The 17,407-nt window shown below is 36.6% G+C and overlaps 1 protein-coding gene and 1 non-coding gene across 2 annotated transcripts; both read left to right on the top strand.

Moving 5' to 3' along the window:
* Positions 1-997: 997 nt before the first annotated feature.
* LOC107856407 (probable protein phosphatase 2C 72) lies at positions 998-3,236 on the top strand. The gene is made up of 5 exons (XM_016701427.2): positions 998-1,322; positions 1,435-1,725; positions 1,830-1,947; positions 2,049-2,272; positions 2,360-3,236. The coding sequence occupies exons 1-5, from the start codon at positions 1,146-1,148 to the stop codon at positions 2,552-2,554; spliced, it is 1,005 nt and encodes a 334-aa protein (XP_016556913.1). The 5' UTR covers positions 998-1,145; the 3' UTR covers positions 2,555-3,236.
* Positions 3,237-16,374: 13,138 nt separating this feature from the next.
* Positions 16,375-16,530, top strand: LOC124892549. Its single transcript, XR_007050314.1, has one exon. It is a non-coding gene; the product is annotated as a small nucleolar RNA snoR134 (small nucleolar RNA).
* The last annotated feature ends 877 nt before the right edge of the window (positions 16,531-17,407 follow it).

Below are 17,407 nucleotides of genomic sequence, written 5' to 3'. Positions count from 1 at the left end.
TGTTATGTATATGAATCGGCCTTATTATGTATATGTCGGTCTTATCATATACAAAGGTTTTTATGTATATGTCGGCCTTGTTATGTATATGAATCGAGAGAGAGAGTAAAGTAATTAAGGAAATGAGAGAGATTGTAAATAATTTTAATAAGGTTGGGATTTTTATGTTATCTTTACTAATTTATGAGCTAATTTTGCTACGTCTATTCAAAATGGTACAAGATGTCCAATTGATCTTTGCGTAAGCTTCCATCTCGAAAAGATGAACTTCCCACTTGGTCCTCCAAATTAGATTTTGGGAAATTGTCAAAATTATACTCCCTCCGTTTAAAAAGAATGACCTACTTTTACTTGACACAAAGTTTAAGAAAATAAAGAAGACTTTTGAATCTTGTGGCCTTAAATTAAAGTAGTGTCAAATGTACCAAAATGCCCTTTAATCTTGTGGTTATAAACATGCCAGGAGGAAAGTTGGAATTAAAGTACTGCCAAAAAAGAAAAGGGATCATTCTTTTTTAAACGGACTAAGAAGAAAGTAGGTCATTGGAGGGAGTAATGTTTTTGAAAACAATTCAACATTACATCTAGGGGCAATCATTATATAGAATATATCAATAGTATAAAATGTATAAGAGTGTGTAAAAGATGTTTATACGCAAATATGAATCAATTATACAAAAAGTATGGGCTAGTCAAACTTAGACATAGAACATGATTTTCCCTTGTATTTTATTTTCCAAGTCTTAACTTATTACTCAAACATCCTTAAGCTTCTTCTGGGAAATTAAGATGATAAGTTGCTGAGGTGTTAACGTGAAGAAGACAAAGTCTAAGTAACCTTAATTAAATAATTAAAGTTTTGCGTATGTTAATCATCTTACAAAGGCACAACTCAGATGCCCCTTAAAGTGAATCTTCGGGTAATCTAAAATAATACAACACAATTAAGAAAGTGAATTATTGAACCTGAATGAGTTTTTCTAATCCTTGCCAGCCACAATCATTATTCAGAATATTAATTAATTTCATTTTCAACTCCTTCTAATGGTCTAACATTCTTTTTAAATAAAGGATTCTCTTTCTGCAATAGTTGAAATAGGCATCACAAAATAAGGAAAAAAGAATAGAAAAGAGTAGTTGACAATATGGGTATCTGCATATCCACTGCATCTAATGAGATTCATGTTAATGATTTTGGCAATGAAAATGTGGTTTACTATCAAGACAACAACAATAATGAGGCCAAATATCTACAAGTTGGTTCATTTTTTTCTCAACAAGGAAACAAAGGACCCAATCAAGATTCTGCAATACTCTATCAGGTTTGTCATTACTTTTCTCATGTCCATGTTTATTGAGTTTTTGATAGATCACTGGCTCAAATTCATTGCATGCGCGGTACCTAAAAATGGAAACTTTTCCTTTTTATTTCAGAGGTATGGGGTAGAAAATGGTGTTTTCGCTGGTGTCTTTGATGGGCATGGGAAGAATGGAGAAATAGTCAGCAAGTTAGTTATGAATAAGTTGCCATCTTTGTTTCTGAAAAATATACTTTCTCTGCCAAAGATCAGTCCTGTAGATAATGAGGCAGTGAAGACCAATAATTTTAACAAGTGGAAAGAGGCTTGTTTTAGTTCCTTTAAATTGATGGATAAAGATATTAAAAGTCTTCAAAAATTGGATTGTTCTTGCAGTGGAACTACTGCTGTGGTTGCTATAAGACAGGTAATGAGAAAGTTTTTCCGTGATCATTCAGAATTCAGAAATAAAAGCTTCATTTGATTTCCAACAAAGGTCTTAGATGTATTAACTGTTTATATATATTACAGAATGACGATCTGATTATCGCTAATCTTGGTGATTCTCGAGCTGTACTTGGCAGAAAGACAGAAGAGGGAGTAATTGAAGATGTTCAGTTAACTACTGATTTGAAGCCTAGCCTGCCTTGTAAGACGCTTTTTACCATAATATTGACACGACATACTTGGCACATTCCGTTCCAAAATGTGCTTACTAGTGCCTAATCATAAACTGTTTGATGTATACAGCTGAAGCAGAAAGAATAAGGAAGTGTGATGGGAGAGTTCTTGCACTTAAAGAAGAACCACATATACAGCGAGTATGGTTACCCCATGAAGATGCTCCTGGACTAGCAATGTCTAGAGCTTTTGGAGATTTTATGCTCAAAAAATATGGCATAATCTCCAAGCCTGATGTCTCCTATCACCATATTTCTCCCAATGATCAATTTCTTGTTCTAGCAACTGATGGGGTAACCCCTTTTTAACTTTTATGTATTACTATTGTTCCTCCATTTCTAGCTATAACATTTGATATCTCCAATTTTATTGTAAAATAGGTTTGGGATGTCCTGAGCAATGACCAAGTTGTTTCCATAGTATGTGCAACAAATAACGCAGCAGCAGCCTCAAAGGCAGTGGTAGATGCTTCTTTATCTGCATGGAATCAGAAGTTTCCTAACAGCAAGAGAGATGATAGCACTGCAATCTGCCTCTTCTTGCAACAACATGCATCTCTGCAAAATAGTACTTAAAGGCTAAAGCAAAAGCTATATACTTATGCCTCTCCTTAATGCTGGAGCTGCGACAATTTTGGGTGCTGCTGATGCTATCTAGCAATACGGTTATCAACATTCGGTCAGATATTGATACGGGTACTATCATGATCGGGGTCCAATGCGTCAAGACTCGAGCTCGGGGCTACCCATCCAAGGAACAAGCTTTGAAGTGTAGAGAACAAGTCCCACAAGCTCCAAAACTGTTCACTGTTCACCGCGTTCACTGTTCATCCGCCCTTTGCAAGGGTTTTTTAGTCATTTATAATAAGTTAACCTAGGTATAAGTAGAAACTCATTAGGTCATTTTGAGGGTATTTTTGGAGAATATATTTTGTAGCCTCTTTGAGAGTCTTTAGCAAGGTGGAATCCTTGGACAAGGTGGGATCCTTGTGTTGATCATTTGCTTAGAAATGGAGATTGCTTGGAAATTCCGATTTTCTTGAGGTCACGTAAGAGATAGGTTTAGGTTGTGTGTGGTATAAAAGGTCCAAAAGTGGAATAAGCTTTTGGGCTGTTAATATTATATCATCCCTTTGTCTATCTATCTATCTTTACTTTCTTGTAATTGTTTGCCTATATCTAGTGTAATCCGTTTGTGTTCTTGTCTTGTAACCGTGTGTTGTTGTTATTGCATCTTGTTAATTAAGTGTTGTTGCTATTTTAGTGTGTTTTACTCTTGATATCACTACCCTTCTTGTTCTTCTTGTGAATCCGAGAGAGGTCATCAAAAGGGTCCATAGTTCTTGAACTAGTGGACTGATTTTGGTGTTTGTGTTGTTGTGTTCTTGGGGAGCTTGGTATTATTTGGTATCAAATCAAGGCTGGTTGTGTTCCTACACTACCAATCTTGGGTTCTCTTGGATGAAAATTCAAAAAAACAAAAAAAAAAACTGAAAACTGAAAAGAAAATCCAAAAAAGTTCAAATCTGTCCGTTTTGTGTTCTTGGCCGAAAACTGTGTTGTTGTTATCTTGGCCAAGATTTGTTTATTGTGTGTCTAGAACTTTTAGTCTTTTGTTTGTTTAGAGTATTTCTAGTGTTGGTTTATTTCTCATCAATACTAAAAAGTGTCTAAATCTACTATTGAACTTGAACTTGTTAAAGTTGTTGATGTGAACAAAGTGTGGCCGAGTTGGATGTTGTTGTTACCTAAACCTTGGCCGATTTGATGGTCTTGTTGTAGTGGAGTTGGAAACTGAAATTGTTGTTGTTCTTGGAGTTGTTGTTGTGTTCTTAAGGTTCCTCACCCTTTCATCATCTTGTTAATACTTAAAGTGCAAACTAGATCTAAAAAGATGAAAGACAAGCTTGTAGTAGTTGTTAGTGAAAGACTTGTCCCTATCACTTCAAAGACTTTTCATCTACTTTTCCTTGATTTAAGGACCTTGTTTCAAGGTAAAAGTTCAAAGAAGTCAAGTTTTGCTTTTGAAATTTGAACAAAAAGGCTCCAAGACCACTTTTCCCTCCATTAACCAAATCCACCAATTCCAAATTATATATTGATCAAGACTTGAAATTGGAAAATAAAATTTTGATAAAACTCGAGGCCAATAGTGGACTGCCATGTCACTAAAGTACTGTTCACACAACGTTTTTTAGTTCAAATTTTAGATTTCTTAGTTTCATTTTATTGTTTCCTAGTTTCGTTTGTTTGCTCGACACTAATTGACAACCTAGTAATACCCTACTAGCTTGTAAGTTAGTTTTGTGTACATTCTTCGCATTAACATTGTTTGTTGTGTGCTTTTCTCGTTTTTGAGTCGTAGTATCTTTTTTGGTTCAAGTTCGTACATTACTTATTTGAGTCATTTCAAACAAGAATCTACTCTGACCTCGAGCCACAATTAGGACCAAGTAACCCCATTGGAGTATAAGCGAGTTATCAACACTTGTAAGGCCAATAGAGTGAAAAATCCAAAGTATGAAAGTGAGGGATTGTGGACTATTTTGAGATGCATTATGGACTGTTTTGTGATGAATTATGGACTGATTTTTGCTAATCTTTAATGTGTTTGTTGTTTCTGTGTTGTTTGCTTAGTATCTCTAGATGGGTACAATGGCGAATGAAGTTGAAATGCCTAGTTGGGTTAAATCCATCATGTCAAGGCTTGATGCCATAGATAGGCGAATAATGGATAGAATGGAAGGAAGATTGGAAGGGATGGAAGGCTCTCTGTGCAAGAAGTTGGATAACTTGATGGAGTATCTAAGCCTTCCTAATCAAATTCCCGTGAGTGGTCATGCTCCACATGAGCTACAAGGTAATCAAACTAACTTTTGCACTCTAGTGAAAGAGGATAATTGCCAACTAAGTGTGAATGATAGTTTGTCTTTAAGTGAGCCGAATGTGCCTTCATTTTGTGATGATAATGTACTACTTGAGATTATGGATACACTAGTTGATTCACCTAGTGTCCATTTTCGAAAGTTGTAGTACATTATCTTATGGAAGTCATGAAGACCAACTTGTGCGTAAAAATGATAGTGTTGAACATGTTGGCCGAATGACTAAGGATAAACCTCTAGTTGTTTTTATTATTGACCATGATAGTATAGAGGGGACATTTGATCATTATTGTAGTAGTGTTAGGGTAAAGAAGTGTATTCCCAACCCATGCCCATAGACACTCTACCCCTTAGTAGGGTATTCGTATAAGAGGGATTTTTGGGTATATGTGAAGCTTGAGCCACCTTGGAAAGATTCTATGATTGATTACACTAATCCTAACCCTCATACCTTGAGAAAATTTTGTTTGCTTGTCCTTCCTATTGCTTTGCAAGGTTCGGATTCGAGAACGAATCCTTTCTAAGGAGGGGAGGATGATATGGGTATGATCATGATTGGGGTCCAATTCATTAAGACTCGAGCTTGGGGGGCTTCCCATCTAAGGAACAAGCTTTGAAGTGTAGAGAACAAGTCCCACAAGCTTCAAAACTGTTCATTGTTCATCCGCGTTCACTGTTCATCCGCCCTTTGCAAGGGTTTTTTAGTCATTTGTAATAAGTTAACCTAGGTATAAATAGAACCTCATTAGGTCATTTTTGGGGGATTTTTGGAGAATATATTTTGTAGCCTCTTTGAGAGTCTTTAGTAAGGTGGAATCCTTGGACAAGGTGGAATCCTTGTGTTGATCATTTGCTTAAAAACAGAGATTGCTTGGGAATTCCGATTCCCTTGAGGTCACGTAAGAGATAGGTTTAGGTTGTGTGTGGTATAAAAGGTCCAAAAGTGGAATAAGCTTTTGGGTTGTTAATATTATACCATCCCTTTGTCTATCTATCTATCTTTACTTTCTTGTAATCGTTTATCTATATCTAGTGTAATCCATTTGTGTTCTTGTCTTGTAACTGTGTGTTGTTGTTATTGCATCTTGTTCATCAAGTGTTGTTGCTGTTTTAGTGTGTTTTACTCTTGATATCACTTCCCTTCTTGTTTTTCTTGTGAATCCGAGAGAGGTCATCAAAAGGGTCCATAGTTCTTGAACTAGTAGAGTGATTTTGGTGTTTGTATTGTTGTTTTCTTGGGGAGTTTGATATCAGATATTGAGTTCTAGAGTATAGATTTCAGAGATAAATATATGAAGACTACAAAGCCATGAGATGAAAGCAAAGTGTTTCCTTTTTCTTTTTATAGAACATACTAAACAAATTTTTATATACATATAATGCATTTTGTGCAGTGTGAAAATTGAGCATGCTAAGCTCAAAACTCCATTGATGAACTGGAGAGAAACTGGAGAAAAGTAGAGAGAATTTTTATTCAATGATCATGAGAATTCAATACAATAACTGGTCTGATATTAACTTTATAGATGGAGCATGTGAAATATGAAATATCATATTATCAACAGCTCACATCTAGCCACCTCACTAATTCAACTAACTAACTAATGCAAATTACCTAATTAATTGATACAATGACAGATGAATGACTAGCAAATAGTAATGAATGTAACAGTGAAAATGGAGCATTGTAGTGATCATGATCATGATCATGATACATTTCAACACACCTCCTCAAGCTGAAGGATGCAATATATTGAGTACACCAAGCTTTCCTAAGAGGTTTTGATGGTGAGGATGACTTAAGCCTTTTGTAAGAAGATCTACAATCTGTTGTTGAGTAGCAATATAAGATGTCTCAATGAGCCCTTTCTTGGTCTTGTCTCTGATAAAATGACAGTCAATTTCTATAGTTTTAGTTCACTTATGGAAAATAGGATTAGTTGCTAGCTGTATGGCTGATTTAGTATCACTCATGACTGTAATAGACATCTGAATAAAGACTCCTAATTTGGTAAAGAGATCTAATAACCAAGTGACTTTAACAATAGCTAAGGCCATGCTTTATAATCAATTTCTGTTGGGCTTCTAAACATAGTTTGTTATTTCTTAGATTTCTAAGATACTAGAGAATCATGAAATTTGACCATATACCCGGTGATGGATCTTCTTGTGTTGGGACAAGCTACCCCAATCAGAGTCACACCAACATGTTAGTGTTTTAGCTGGTGTATCCTGCAACCATACCCCTTGTCCAATTGTCCCTTACAAGTATCTAACCATCCTTGTAGCAGCATCCCAATGGGATCTCTTAGAATATTGCATGAATTGGCTGAGAGTTTAAACTACATATCTGATGTATGGCCTAGTTATAACGGCATAAAGAAGCTTGTCAACCAATCTTTGATAAGATGTGATATCATGTAGCACAAATCTTCTATAATACCATTTGCTTGATCATATTCCACTGATGTTAACCTATGATTTGATTCTATAGGAGTATTAGTAGGGTTGGCCCCACTCAATCCAACATCTGAAATAAGTTCAAAGATGTACTCTCTTTGATTCAAAATTACACCCTCAGTGGATCTCATGACTTCAATTCTTGGAAAATATTTAAGTTCACCTAGATCCTTCAACTTGAACTGCTGACATAGTACTTTTTTTGTTGTATCAATCAACTGTGCATACTACTAGTGATGAGTAGATCATCCACATATACTAACACTATCATCAAATCCGCATCCTTCTTGAAAATGAATAAAGAGTAATCATATGTCCTCTGAACAAAACCAACAGCAAGCAAGGCACTAGTGAGCTTTATATTCCACTATCTTGATGCCTGTTTTAGACCATATATTTTGTACCGGGTAAGCTGCAATAGCAGGTCAAGTTTAATCGATAGTGTAGAATATTTTATATGCTGATAGCACACAAAACTTAAAATCTAAGGAAAATCAGTTGATTTTTTAAGGTTGAAGATAGTTGACCGTTGATAGCTGCTATAATTCGATTGTAGGAAAGAAGACATTTTTAAGCATCCAAGGGGTGCAACCTCTAGTGGTCAATAAAGTGTGTTGAAAATCATGAGGTTCTTGCTCGAACACTAGAATTAACTTACCAGGAGTCCAGGACTGAGGTAAGCTTGTTCCCACATCGCGTTATTAGAAAACCAAATCTGTTGAATCAAAGATTTGAGCAGGTTGGCCTAGACAGATATAGTGTTATTATAGGAAGAATCCCCTTTTAAGCCCCCTACCCCCATCCCCAAGCGTGTGAGCTAGCGAGCAATCTATTGTGTTGAAAACCATGAGTCTTTTAGGCTCAAATACTAGGGATTTTGTTTCCATCTAGGGAAAAATCATCGTTTTCATACTAAACTATACCCGAAAATTGACCTACGCACCTAAACTAATATGGTGACCTATTACACACTTACAGCCCACCCCCCACCCTACACATTGGGCCTAGTGCCCAGGTGGTTTATGCAGAATCATTGGTTCCGAAAAGTCACTTACACACCAAAACTAATATGGTGACCCATTACACACTTATACCCCAGCCCCTACCCCATGGAGATTCTCTCTCTTTCAAACCCATCTTGAATCAACATCGGTCGGAAAAAATAGTGAAATACAAAAGTAAGCTACATATGATTTCCCCACTGCTAGTGTCTGACCAGATTTCCCCACTCTCTGCCAGGTCATTTTTTTTCATTCATACACACACACTAAACTTGTACTTGTCAGAATTATTATACAATGAAAAATCTAGCTATGTACAAAAGCAAAATTAGTAAATTCTACGATTATGATGAATTTAATAAGAAGAATTTTAAGGTTTTAAAAAGGAATTGAAAAGTTAGTAGAGAGAGATGTAACAACCTTAACTAACTTTCAAATAAATATTAGAGGTGGAAGGAGTATTAGTTAATTAATGAGTTACAGAGGGAGTAGATTGCAAATAATAAAGGGCCAAGATTAAAAGTAGTTAATAAAGATTGGACGGTTGGGATGATGTGGGCAAATCCTTAAATACACGCTGGAGGAGAGAGAAGAGCACGTTGACAATTTGGTAATTAACAACTTCTCAACCCTTTCCTTGGTTCCTTCTTCTCTTCCAATTCTAATTTCTCTTCTTCTCTTTCAGTTTCAGATCTGGATCTGTGAGCTTCATCCATGGCCATCCTAGCTCAAATTTAGTTTAATTTCTATTATTTTAGCTCGATTGTGTTGTTTTTTCATTTTACAGTTAATAGAAAAGTGTCCCGAAAAATATTCCTTATGTTTCGAGTTACTGTTGGATTGAGTTTTGTAGTCAGTTCATAACAACTTGTACCAGAGCCATTGCTTCCATAACTGCTGGTGTTTTCATCATGGCTAAAGGCACCCGTATGCGTCTCATGGATGAAAAGTTAGCTCAGCATGATGAGTTATTACTCGAGCTTCGGGCTGGACAGCTAATTCTCACTACTACCCAAACTGGTATTCAGGGTATATTGGAGCTCCTTTTGGAGCGAATCAATGCTATGGAGCGTGGTCCTCCGGGAGGACATGATAATCCTGCAAGAAGAGATGGGATCCTTCCTCTTCCAGTTCAGGATGGTCGACCTATTAGGCTAAATTAAGTTAATGTTCCTACTCATAAATGGGAACTTCCTGGATTTGGTGGTTCTAATCCAGAGGTTTGGGTTTGAAAATGTGAACAGTACTTCAATTTATATCAAATTGTTTATGCTCAGAAGGTAGAAGGTACATTCCTGTACTTAAATGGTGATGTAGAGATCTGGTACAATTCCTTAGTGTTAAGTCAAGGTCCAATCTCTTGGGAGGAATTGAAGGAAGAGATATGTGAAAGGTTTGGGGATGTTCTAATGAAGGATGTCATCAAAGAGTTTAACAAGCTTGTACAAACGGGTAGTGTTGAAGATTATTTGCATAAGTTTGAAAATCTTAAGGCATAAATTATCATGATGAATCCAACATTAAATGAATCCCACTTCCTGTCTAGTTTCATCGGAGGTCTTAAAGAGGAAATTAAATTTACGGTTAGGATGTTCAAGCCCACTACACTGAGTGTTGCTATTCAGCAAACTCGAATACAGGAGAAAGTAATTGAGGCTGCCTTGTAGAAGACTAGAGTGCCTCCCAAACTTACTGGTGGTGCCCTTGCTGTTGGTAGCTCTGTGTTACCTAAGCTTAGACCCTCCCCTATAGCTCAGAAATCTACACCCCTTAGGCTTATCCCAGAAGTGTATGAACATAGAAAGGCTAATCACTTGTGTTTTTGATATGGTGATAAGTATAACCTAGGTCATGTATGCAAATTGAAACAGTTGCACTACATTTTTGGAAACCTTGAGGAGTTACCCTTAAGTCCTACAGATCCACAAGAGGTTAAAATTGAGGTGGACGATGGGAATCATGTTGATATTCCTGAGGTTATGTGTCTTAGTGTCTTATCTGGTAGTTGTAGTGGGTTTAATACAATATTAGTGGATGGCTGGGTAAAGAAGAGGACCCTCTCAATCCTAGTTGACTCCGGGAGTACACATAGTTTCATCAATGAATTAAATGTGGTGCAAACTAGATATCAGTCTAGCTATGTCCAACCCATCAGAGTGACTATTGCTGATGGCAACTATGTGTTTTACATTTCAATATGCCCTCAATTCACCTGGAAGACGGGGGATGGAAACTTTGTAGAAGACCTCAGAATTCTCAAGGTGGTTGTGACATTATATTAGGAATTACTGGATGAAAAAGCATAACCTGACCAAGTTTAATCATGAAAAACAATGTGTAACCATTGGTAGAAAGGGTTACAAGGTGATTATGAGAGGAATACCTGAAAAGGGGCAAATTAATATGATTTCTGGTTGTGCTATGAGCAGGCTATTTACTAAGGGACAAACCCTTATGGCTCATTTATTCCTTATTTAAGTTACTGAGGCTGTAGACATTGTTAGAGTAAAGGCATCCATCCAAGAGGTACTCACTCAGTACAGTGATGTATTTACAGAACCTACATCCCTACCTCCTACAAGGTCCCTTGATCACACGATTCCATTAAAGCCTAGCACTTCGCCAGTGTCTCTTAGACCCTATAGATATAACTACTACCAGAAGGAAGAATTAGAGAAGCAAGTACAAAAGATCCTCAGTAATGACACTATACAACATAATCAATCTCCTTTTTCTTCACCCGCCCTGTTGGTTAAAAAGAAGGATGGTACTTGGAGATTTTATGTGGACTATAGGGGATTAAATGAGATCACAATCAAAGATAAATATCCTATAACAATAGTAGATGATATGTTAGATAAATTGCAAGGATCTATCATTTTTTCAAAGGTGGATTTGAGAGCCGGATACTATCAAATCAGGATGAAGCCTGAAGATGTGTTTAAAACTGTATTTAGAACTCACATGGGCCATTACGAGTTTAAGGTGATGCCCTTTGGACTCAAAAATGTACCTGCAACTTTTCAAGCATTGATGAACCAGGTATTTCAGCCTCTACTCAGGAAGTTTATCTTGGTATTTTTTTATGACATATTAGTATACAGTAAATCTCTGACTGACCATGTAGACCATATAAAATTTGTGTTTGAAGTACTGAGAGAACAATCTTTGTATGCCAAGAGGTCTAAGTGTTCTTTTAGACAGTCACAAGTAGAGTATCTTGGTCATATTATCACTGTCGCAGAGGTGTCTACTGATCCCAGTAAAGTTCAGTCCATGAGAGATTGGCCAACCCCTACCACTTTACGAGCACTTAGAGGGTTTTTGGGGCTTACAGGATATTATAGGAAGTATGTCTATAATTATGAAGTCATTTGTAGACCTCTAACAGAATTATTGAAGAAAGATTCCTTCAAGTGGAGTAAGGAAGCTGATCATGCATTTTTAGCCTTAAAACAAGGCATGTCTTCTACCCCAATTTTGGCTTTACCTGACTATACTAAGGAGTTCATTGTAAAAATTGATGTTGGCTTGACAAGAATTGGTGTTGTTCTCATGCAAAGGACTAGACCAATAGCATATTTTAGTAAAGTACTAGCTCTTAAACATAGGGGAAAGTCCATTTATGAGAAAGAGTACATGGCTCTCCTTAATGCAGTAGATAAATAGAGGCATTATCTTCAGTATAAACACTTTGTGGTCAGAACTGACTATCATAGCCTAAAGTACCTACTTGAGCAGAAGATTACTACTGCAATACAATAAAAAAGGCTAACTAAATTGCTTGGCCTAGACTATGAGGTGCAATACAAAAGAGGTGTTGAGAACAAGGTAGCAGATGCTTTATCTAGGCAATTTGAAGATAAAAAAGAGAAGATGGTAACTACAACTACTTGTGTGTCAGATATAAGTGTTGTGGTACCTACTTGGGTGCAAGAAATTCATAAGGGCTATGATAGGGATGCTGCAGCAACTAAACTTATAACTGAATTTTTGGTTGATCATCTTGGACCACACCTATTCCATTATTCTTCTGGAATACTAAAGAGAAAGGGCAAGATTTATATTGGTAACTCTGGTGCATTAAGAGAACAACTGATCACCATCTTTTATGATTCTCTGGTTGGTGGTCATTCAGGAAAAATAGGCACTTATAAGAGGTTGGCATAAATGTTTTATTGGCCTGGTATGAGACAGATAGTCATACAACATGTAGATCCCTATGATGTGTGTCAAAGGAGTAAAGAAGAGAATGTTCCCTATCCAAGGTTGTTACAACCCCTTCCCATTCCGGATCAAGCCTGGAGACATATAAGTATGGATTTTATAGAAGGTTTGCCCAAGTCTGAAGGCAAAGATGTTATTCTGGTAGTAGTGGATAGGAGGAGCAAATTTTCTCATTTCATGCCCTTGTCATACCCTTTCACAGCCAGCAATGTAGCAGCTAATATTTCAAACATATACACACTCTTCATAGACTGCCTGAATCAATAGTAACTGATAGAGATAGTATATTCTTGAGCAACTTTTGGCAAAACTTATTCAGATTATTGGGCACTCTGCTTCACTTCAGCACTGCCTATCACCCCCAAAGCGACGGACAAACTGAGAGAGTTAATAAGTGCATTGAAAATTACCTCAGGTGCATGACCTCACATAGACCTACTCAGTGGAAACAATGGCTATCTCTCTCTGAATGGTGGTATAACATAAATTTTCACACTAGTATTCACTGTACCCCCTTTGAGGTATTGTATGGGTATACCCTCCCCACTTAGATATTGGTCTGATGCTGGACACCACAGTACCTGCTGTAGAAGATGTGATTATGAAGAGACAACAGGTTCAACAACTTCTCCTTGACCATTTATTGAAAGCTTAAGAGAGGATGAAACTGTATACAGACCAGAGAAGGACTGAAAGAAAATTTCAGGTTGGTGATTTTGTATTTCTCAAACTCCAACCATACAGACAGACATCAATAGCACTCAAAAGGAACCTCAATCTTAGCTCCAAGTACTATGGTTCTTTTAAGGTGATTGAAAGAGTGGGTCAGGTAGTCTACAAGTTGGACCTTCCAACTTATTCCAACGTTCATCCCATGTTTCATGTGTCGCTTCTTAAGAGGAAGGTTAGGAATAGAGTAATAGTGCAGTCTACTTTGCCTACCACTAGTGCAGATGGCCAATTCCTTGTTAAGCTGCTTCACATTTTGCAGAGGCAATTGGTTCGAGATGGTAATGTAGCTGGAGTGAAAGTTTTGGTACAGTGGTCAAATCTTCCTCCTGAAGAAGCAACTTGGGAAGATTATGCATTTTTTAAAGCCAAGTTTTCAAATTTTGACACCCATCCTTGAGGTCAAGGATGTTTTTCAAGAGGCGGGGTGTAACAACCATAACTAACTTTTAAATAAATATTAGAGGTGGAAGGAGTACTAGTTAATGAGATGCGGAGGAAGTAGATTGAAAATAATAAAGGGACAAGATTAAAAGTAGTTAATGAAGATTGGATGGTTGGGATGATATGAGCAAATCCTCAAATACACGTTGGAGTAGAGAGAAGAGAACGTTGAAAATCTGGTAACTAACAACTTCTCAACCCTTTCCTTGCTTTTTTCTTCTCTTCTAATTCTAATTTCTCTTCTTCTCTTTCAATTTTAGATTTGGATCTGTGAGCTTCATCCATGGTCATCCTAGCTCACCTTTAGTTTAGTTTCTGTTATTTTAGCTTGATTGTGTTGTTTTTCCATTTTACAATTAATAGAAAAGTGTTCCAAAAAATATTCCTTGTGTTCCGAGTTACTGTCGAATTGAGTTTTGTAGTCAGTTCAAACAAGAGAAAGGAAGTTGCTACTACTCTTTACACGCTCTGTTCTTTCCCCGACAATCGGGTTCGGGCCATGTAGAATCGGGTTGTACCAATACTGATTCAGAATGCTAACTCAGGCCTGGATAGAGTTGTTGAGGTATTGGGATTGTTAGCAAAATGTAAAGAAGGTCGTCAAGAGATGATCAAATTTGGTGGACTATTGGAAATTTTGATAAAATTCTTGAAAAATGGGTTATCAAGAGCTGTGCAATATGTTTTATTGACAATCAGTTTGTTATGTAATTACAGTGAAAGGATGTGCGTTTTGGTTGTGAGAGAAGGGGTGTTTGAGATTTATGTTGGCTTATTGGAAGATGATAATGAGAAAGTGAGAAGGAATGCTAATAGCTTGATTCAAGTTTTGCAAGGAAAAAGATTAAGTCTTTGATTGATTAGGAAGAAAAAAAAAGTGAATTTGGAAAGAGTTGATTTTGATGGATTATAAAGAAGGTGAGTTGGGTGTCCTTAAAATATTTTTTGTGTTTCTTACATTTGTACAAAAATAGTAGAATTGTAGGGGGAAATGTGCATCTGTATTTTGTTATTTTGGTTTAGGAAAGGGGAAGTTTCATTGCTAATTGTAAGGCGCCATTAGAATTTAGTAGTGGTGCAGGTGCGAATTTGTAGTGGTTTTTGTTGTTAAAGTGTACAACATCAGTTGTTGCTTTCTAGTTTGACTAAGTCTAGCTAAATTTTAGAATTAGTTAGCATTTGTTATTTTTCTGTTTGTGATAGTTTTTTCCTGTTTGTAATACTGCAGATATGTGTTCCTTAAGTTTAGGAGAGCTTATTTAGTGGAATTAGAGTAGTGATTTAGTGGGATGGTGACTCTTTAAACTATGTAAGCCTATATAAGGCCAATAATAGTATTGAATAAAATTCATTCAGCCACATCCTCTGCAAACGTTTTCAAGGCTTTCCATTCTCTGCTTTTGTTCCTTTTATTTTGTTTCCTTTTATTTTGTTCTTCTCCATTACGAAGCTACCTGTGGGTTGAGTTCATCATTTGTAACTTTGGATGTTAATATTGGTGATATTGTCATTCCGATGACAATTTTAGTAGTGGATGTTGAATTTTGTGGTGGTTGTTTATGATTTTTGTGATACTAATGGTTTTATTGTGATTAAAAGGGCAGTCCGGTCTATCGCTATGCGCGGTGTCCGGGGAAGGGCCCCACCACAAGGGTGTATCATACGCAGCCTTACCTTGCATTTCTGCTAGAAGTTGTTTGCGATAATGAAATCCATGGTGGATTCTTAAAATTATTGTGGTGAAGATTTGAGTTTGATGATGATGGTGTCAATGGTGGTATTTTAACGGTGATTTTGGTGAAGAAGAAGCAATGGGTGACATGGACTTTTATAAAAAAAAAATTGACATAATATCTGATGTGGTAATGACATGGCGATAATGTGGCGCGAGTGTAAATCACTCTTCATCATGTGATTGGTTTTTTACGTTTTAGGATGGAAATAAATTTCCTCTTACATAGTACGGGTGTGTATTAGGTCACCTCAATAGTTTAAGTGTGTAAGTGACTTTTTGAATATAATTTGGGGTGGAAACGATGACTTTTCCCTTTCCATCTATTCAGGCCTAGGTGAACAAGAGTTGTCTGGTGGTGCCTGTAATGGTGGGAAGTAGAGGTAGTATCTACCTATGGAATTAGTCAAGGTCTAGCTGGCCCGGACGTGTTTATAAAAAAGAAAAAATGCTTCCAATGGGGATTTTTGTAAGAATAGATTAGTAGCTTAAGGCTTGTAGTTCTTTTTGTTTTTTAACTTTGGTTTGGTTATTCAGTTGAGAGTAAAACAAGTGTTGGAGCAAATTCTCTGATAATAGAAAGATGAAATGTTCAGATAGTGTTAGAATCCGATTTGTGTTGATTGCGCGTAGCCTTTTTTTTTTTTATTTTCTCCTAGTCAAAGCATCATTCCTAACAGTTTGCACATGGGTAAATAATTTTGATATAGTGAAATTTCAAATGCTATTATCTTTTCAATTAGCCTATTCGGCCGGCTGGGGATGGAATTGGTGTGCTTCTATTGAGTTGTAGAAATTACATTTAATGTGGTATATGTTGTTAAAGAGAAATCTTTGAAGAAGTCTGAATAATTTTCCCATTCATACACTTGTTTTTTCGCTTTTCTGTTCATTTTTGTCAATGCAAACTGTAGCTCTCTGCACATAGCCTCCCGAGCTCATCTGAACTTTTTCACATGAAGTTAGCAGCCCAAAAGACCGTGCTATATGTTACACCGCTAAGTGTTGCAGCTTACTTAGCCCTTTTGTACCTTCTATGCATGGCTTATCTGTGTCAAATCAACAGCTGAATCCCCCTTACACTATATTTTATTGTTACTTGATTTAAAAAAAAGTCTTAGGATTATGTTGGTGATCATTATTATGTTTTTTTAGTCTATTACTATTGTAAGTTCTCAAAAAAAATCTATTACTATTGTGTTCATTAGGATAATGCTTGCTAAATTCTGAAGTCGACCATGGAACTTATCAACAATTAAATAGTAGTATTTTAAGTTCTTTGACTCATTTTGTCCTCGATACATTACTGTCTTTTAGTGTTGCAGTTGTCTTGATTCAATTATTGACTAGTTGTGGTTGTCACTCAACTGCAAGAAGTTAAGCGGCAAGAGAATATTTTTGGATAGAACTGTATCTAGCTGATAGTATTCAACCATATTGTAGTGTATCGTGCACAAATAATCTTCTTGGTGAGTTAGCTTCTGTTTTTGGGTGTTTTAGGTGAATTTCCAGCTGAATCTGCTATAGAAGATACATGCTTTGGTTGTTTAATCTCTGTGTATACATGTGTTTAGACGCCATTTTTAATGGTCCATATTCTGTCAGCAGCAGAGTCTCGTTAGAGGATGTGGGCTAGTATTGCACCTACTACTCTCGTTTAGCTATAAATTTAACCTTACAGTAAACATATATGTCCTTCAAAATTGTTAAATTCTTCCTGAAGGGAGCGAATGAGTCCATGTCCATTCGGCCACTGGATGGATTGTTATATCTTTTGATGGATAGCTACGGTGATAGGCTAGAAAATCCCGAGTTTGCAATCCTAACGAGATGATTTGGCAATGCACATATTTGTGTTTTCTTTGTTGTAAATCTAGAGTTTCGAAAGTGCTAAGTAAACCATTCCCAAGTGCACTATCCCGGAACATCACTTGCGTTGTTGCTATTAGGA

Source organism: Capsicum annuum, chromosome 1, assembly GCF_002878395.1.
Source record: "Capsicum annuum cultivar UCD-10X-F1 chromosome 1, UCD10Xv1.1, whole genome shotgun sequence".
Taxonomy (NCBI): domain Eukaryota; kingdom Viridiplantae; phylum Streptophyta; class Magnoliopsida; order Solanales; family Solanaceae; genus Capsicum; species Capsicum annuum.
The sequence above is the reverse complement of the archived record's forward strand: the minus strand, read 5'-3'. Positions and strand labels throughout refer to the sequence as shown.

What these genes read in the sequence shown, in the direction of transcription:
- LOC107856407 (XM_016701427.2), top strand. Translation starts at nt 1,146, where the DNA reads ATGGGTATCTGCATATCCACTGCATCTAATGAGATTCATGTTAATGAT. An exon ending in CTGTGGTTGCTATAAGACAG is followed by an intron (nt 1,726 to 1,829) that starts GTAATGAGAAAG and finishes TATATATTACAG; the next exon opens with AATGACGATCTGATTATCGC. An exon ending in TTGTTCTAGCAACTGATGGG is followed by an intron (nt 2,273 to 2,359) that starts GTAACCCCTTTT and finishes ATTGTAAAATAG; the next exon opens with GTTTGGGATGTCCTGAGCAA.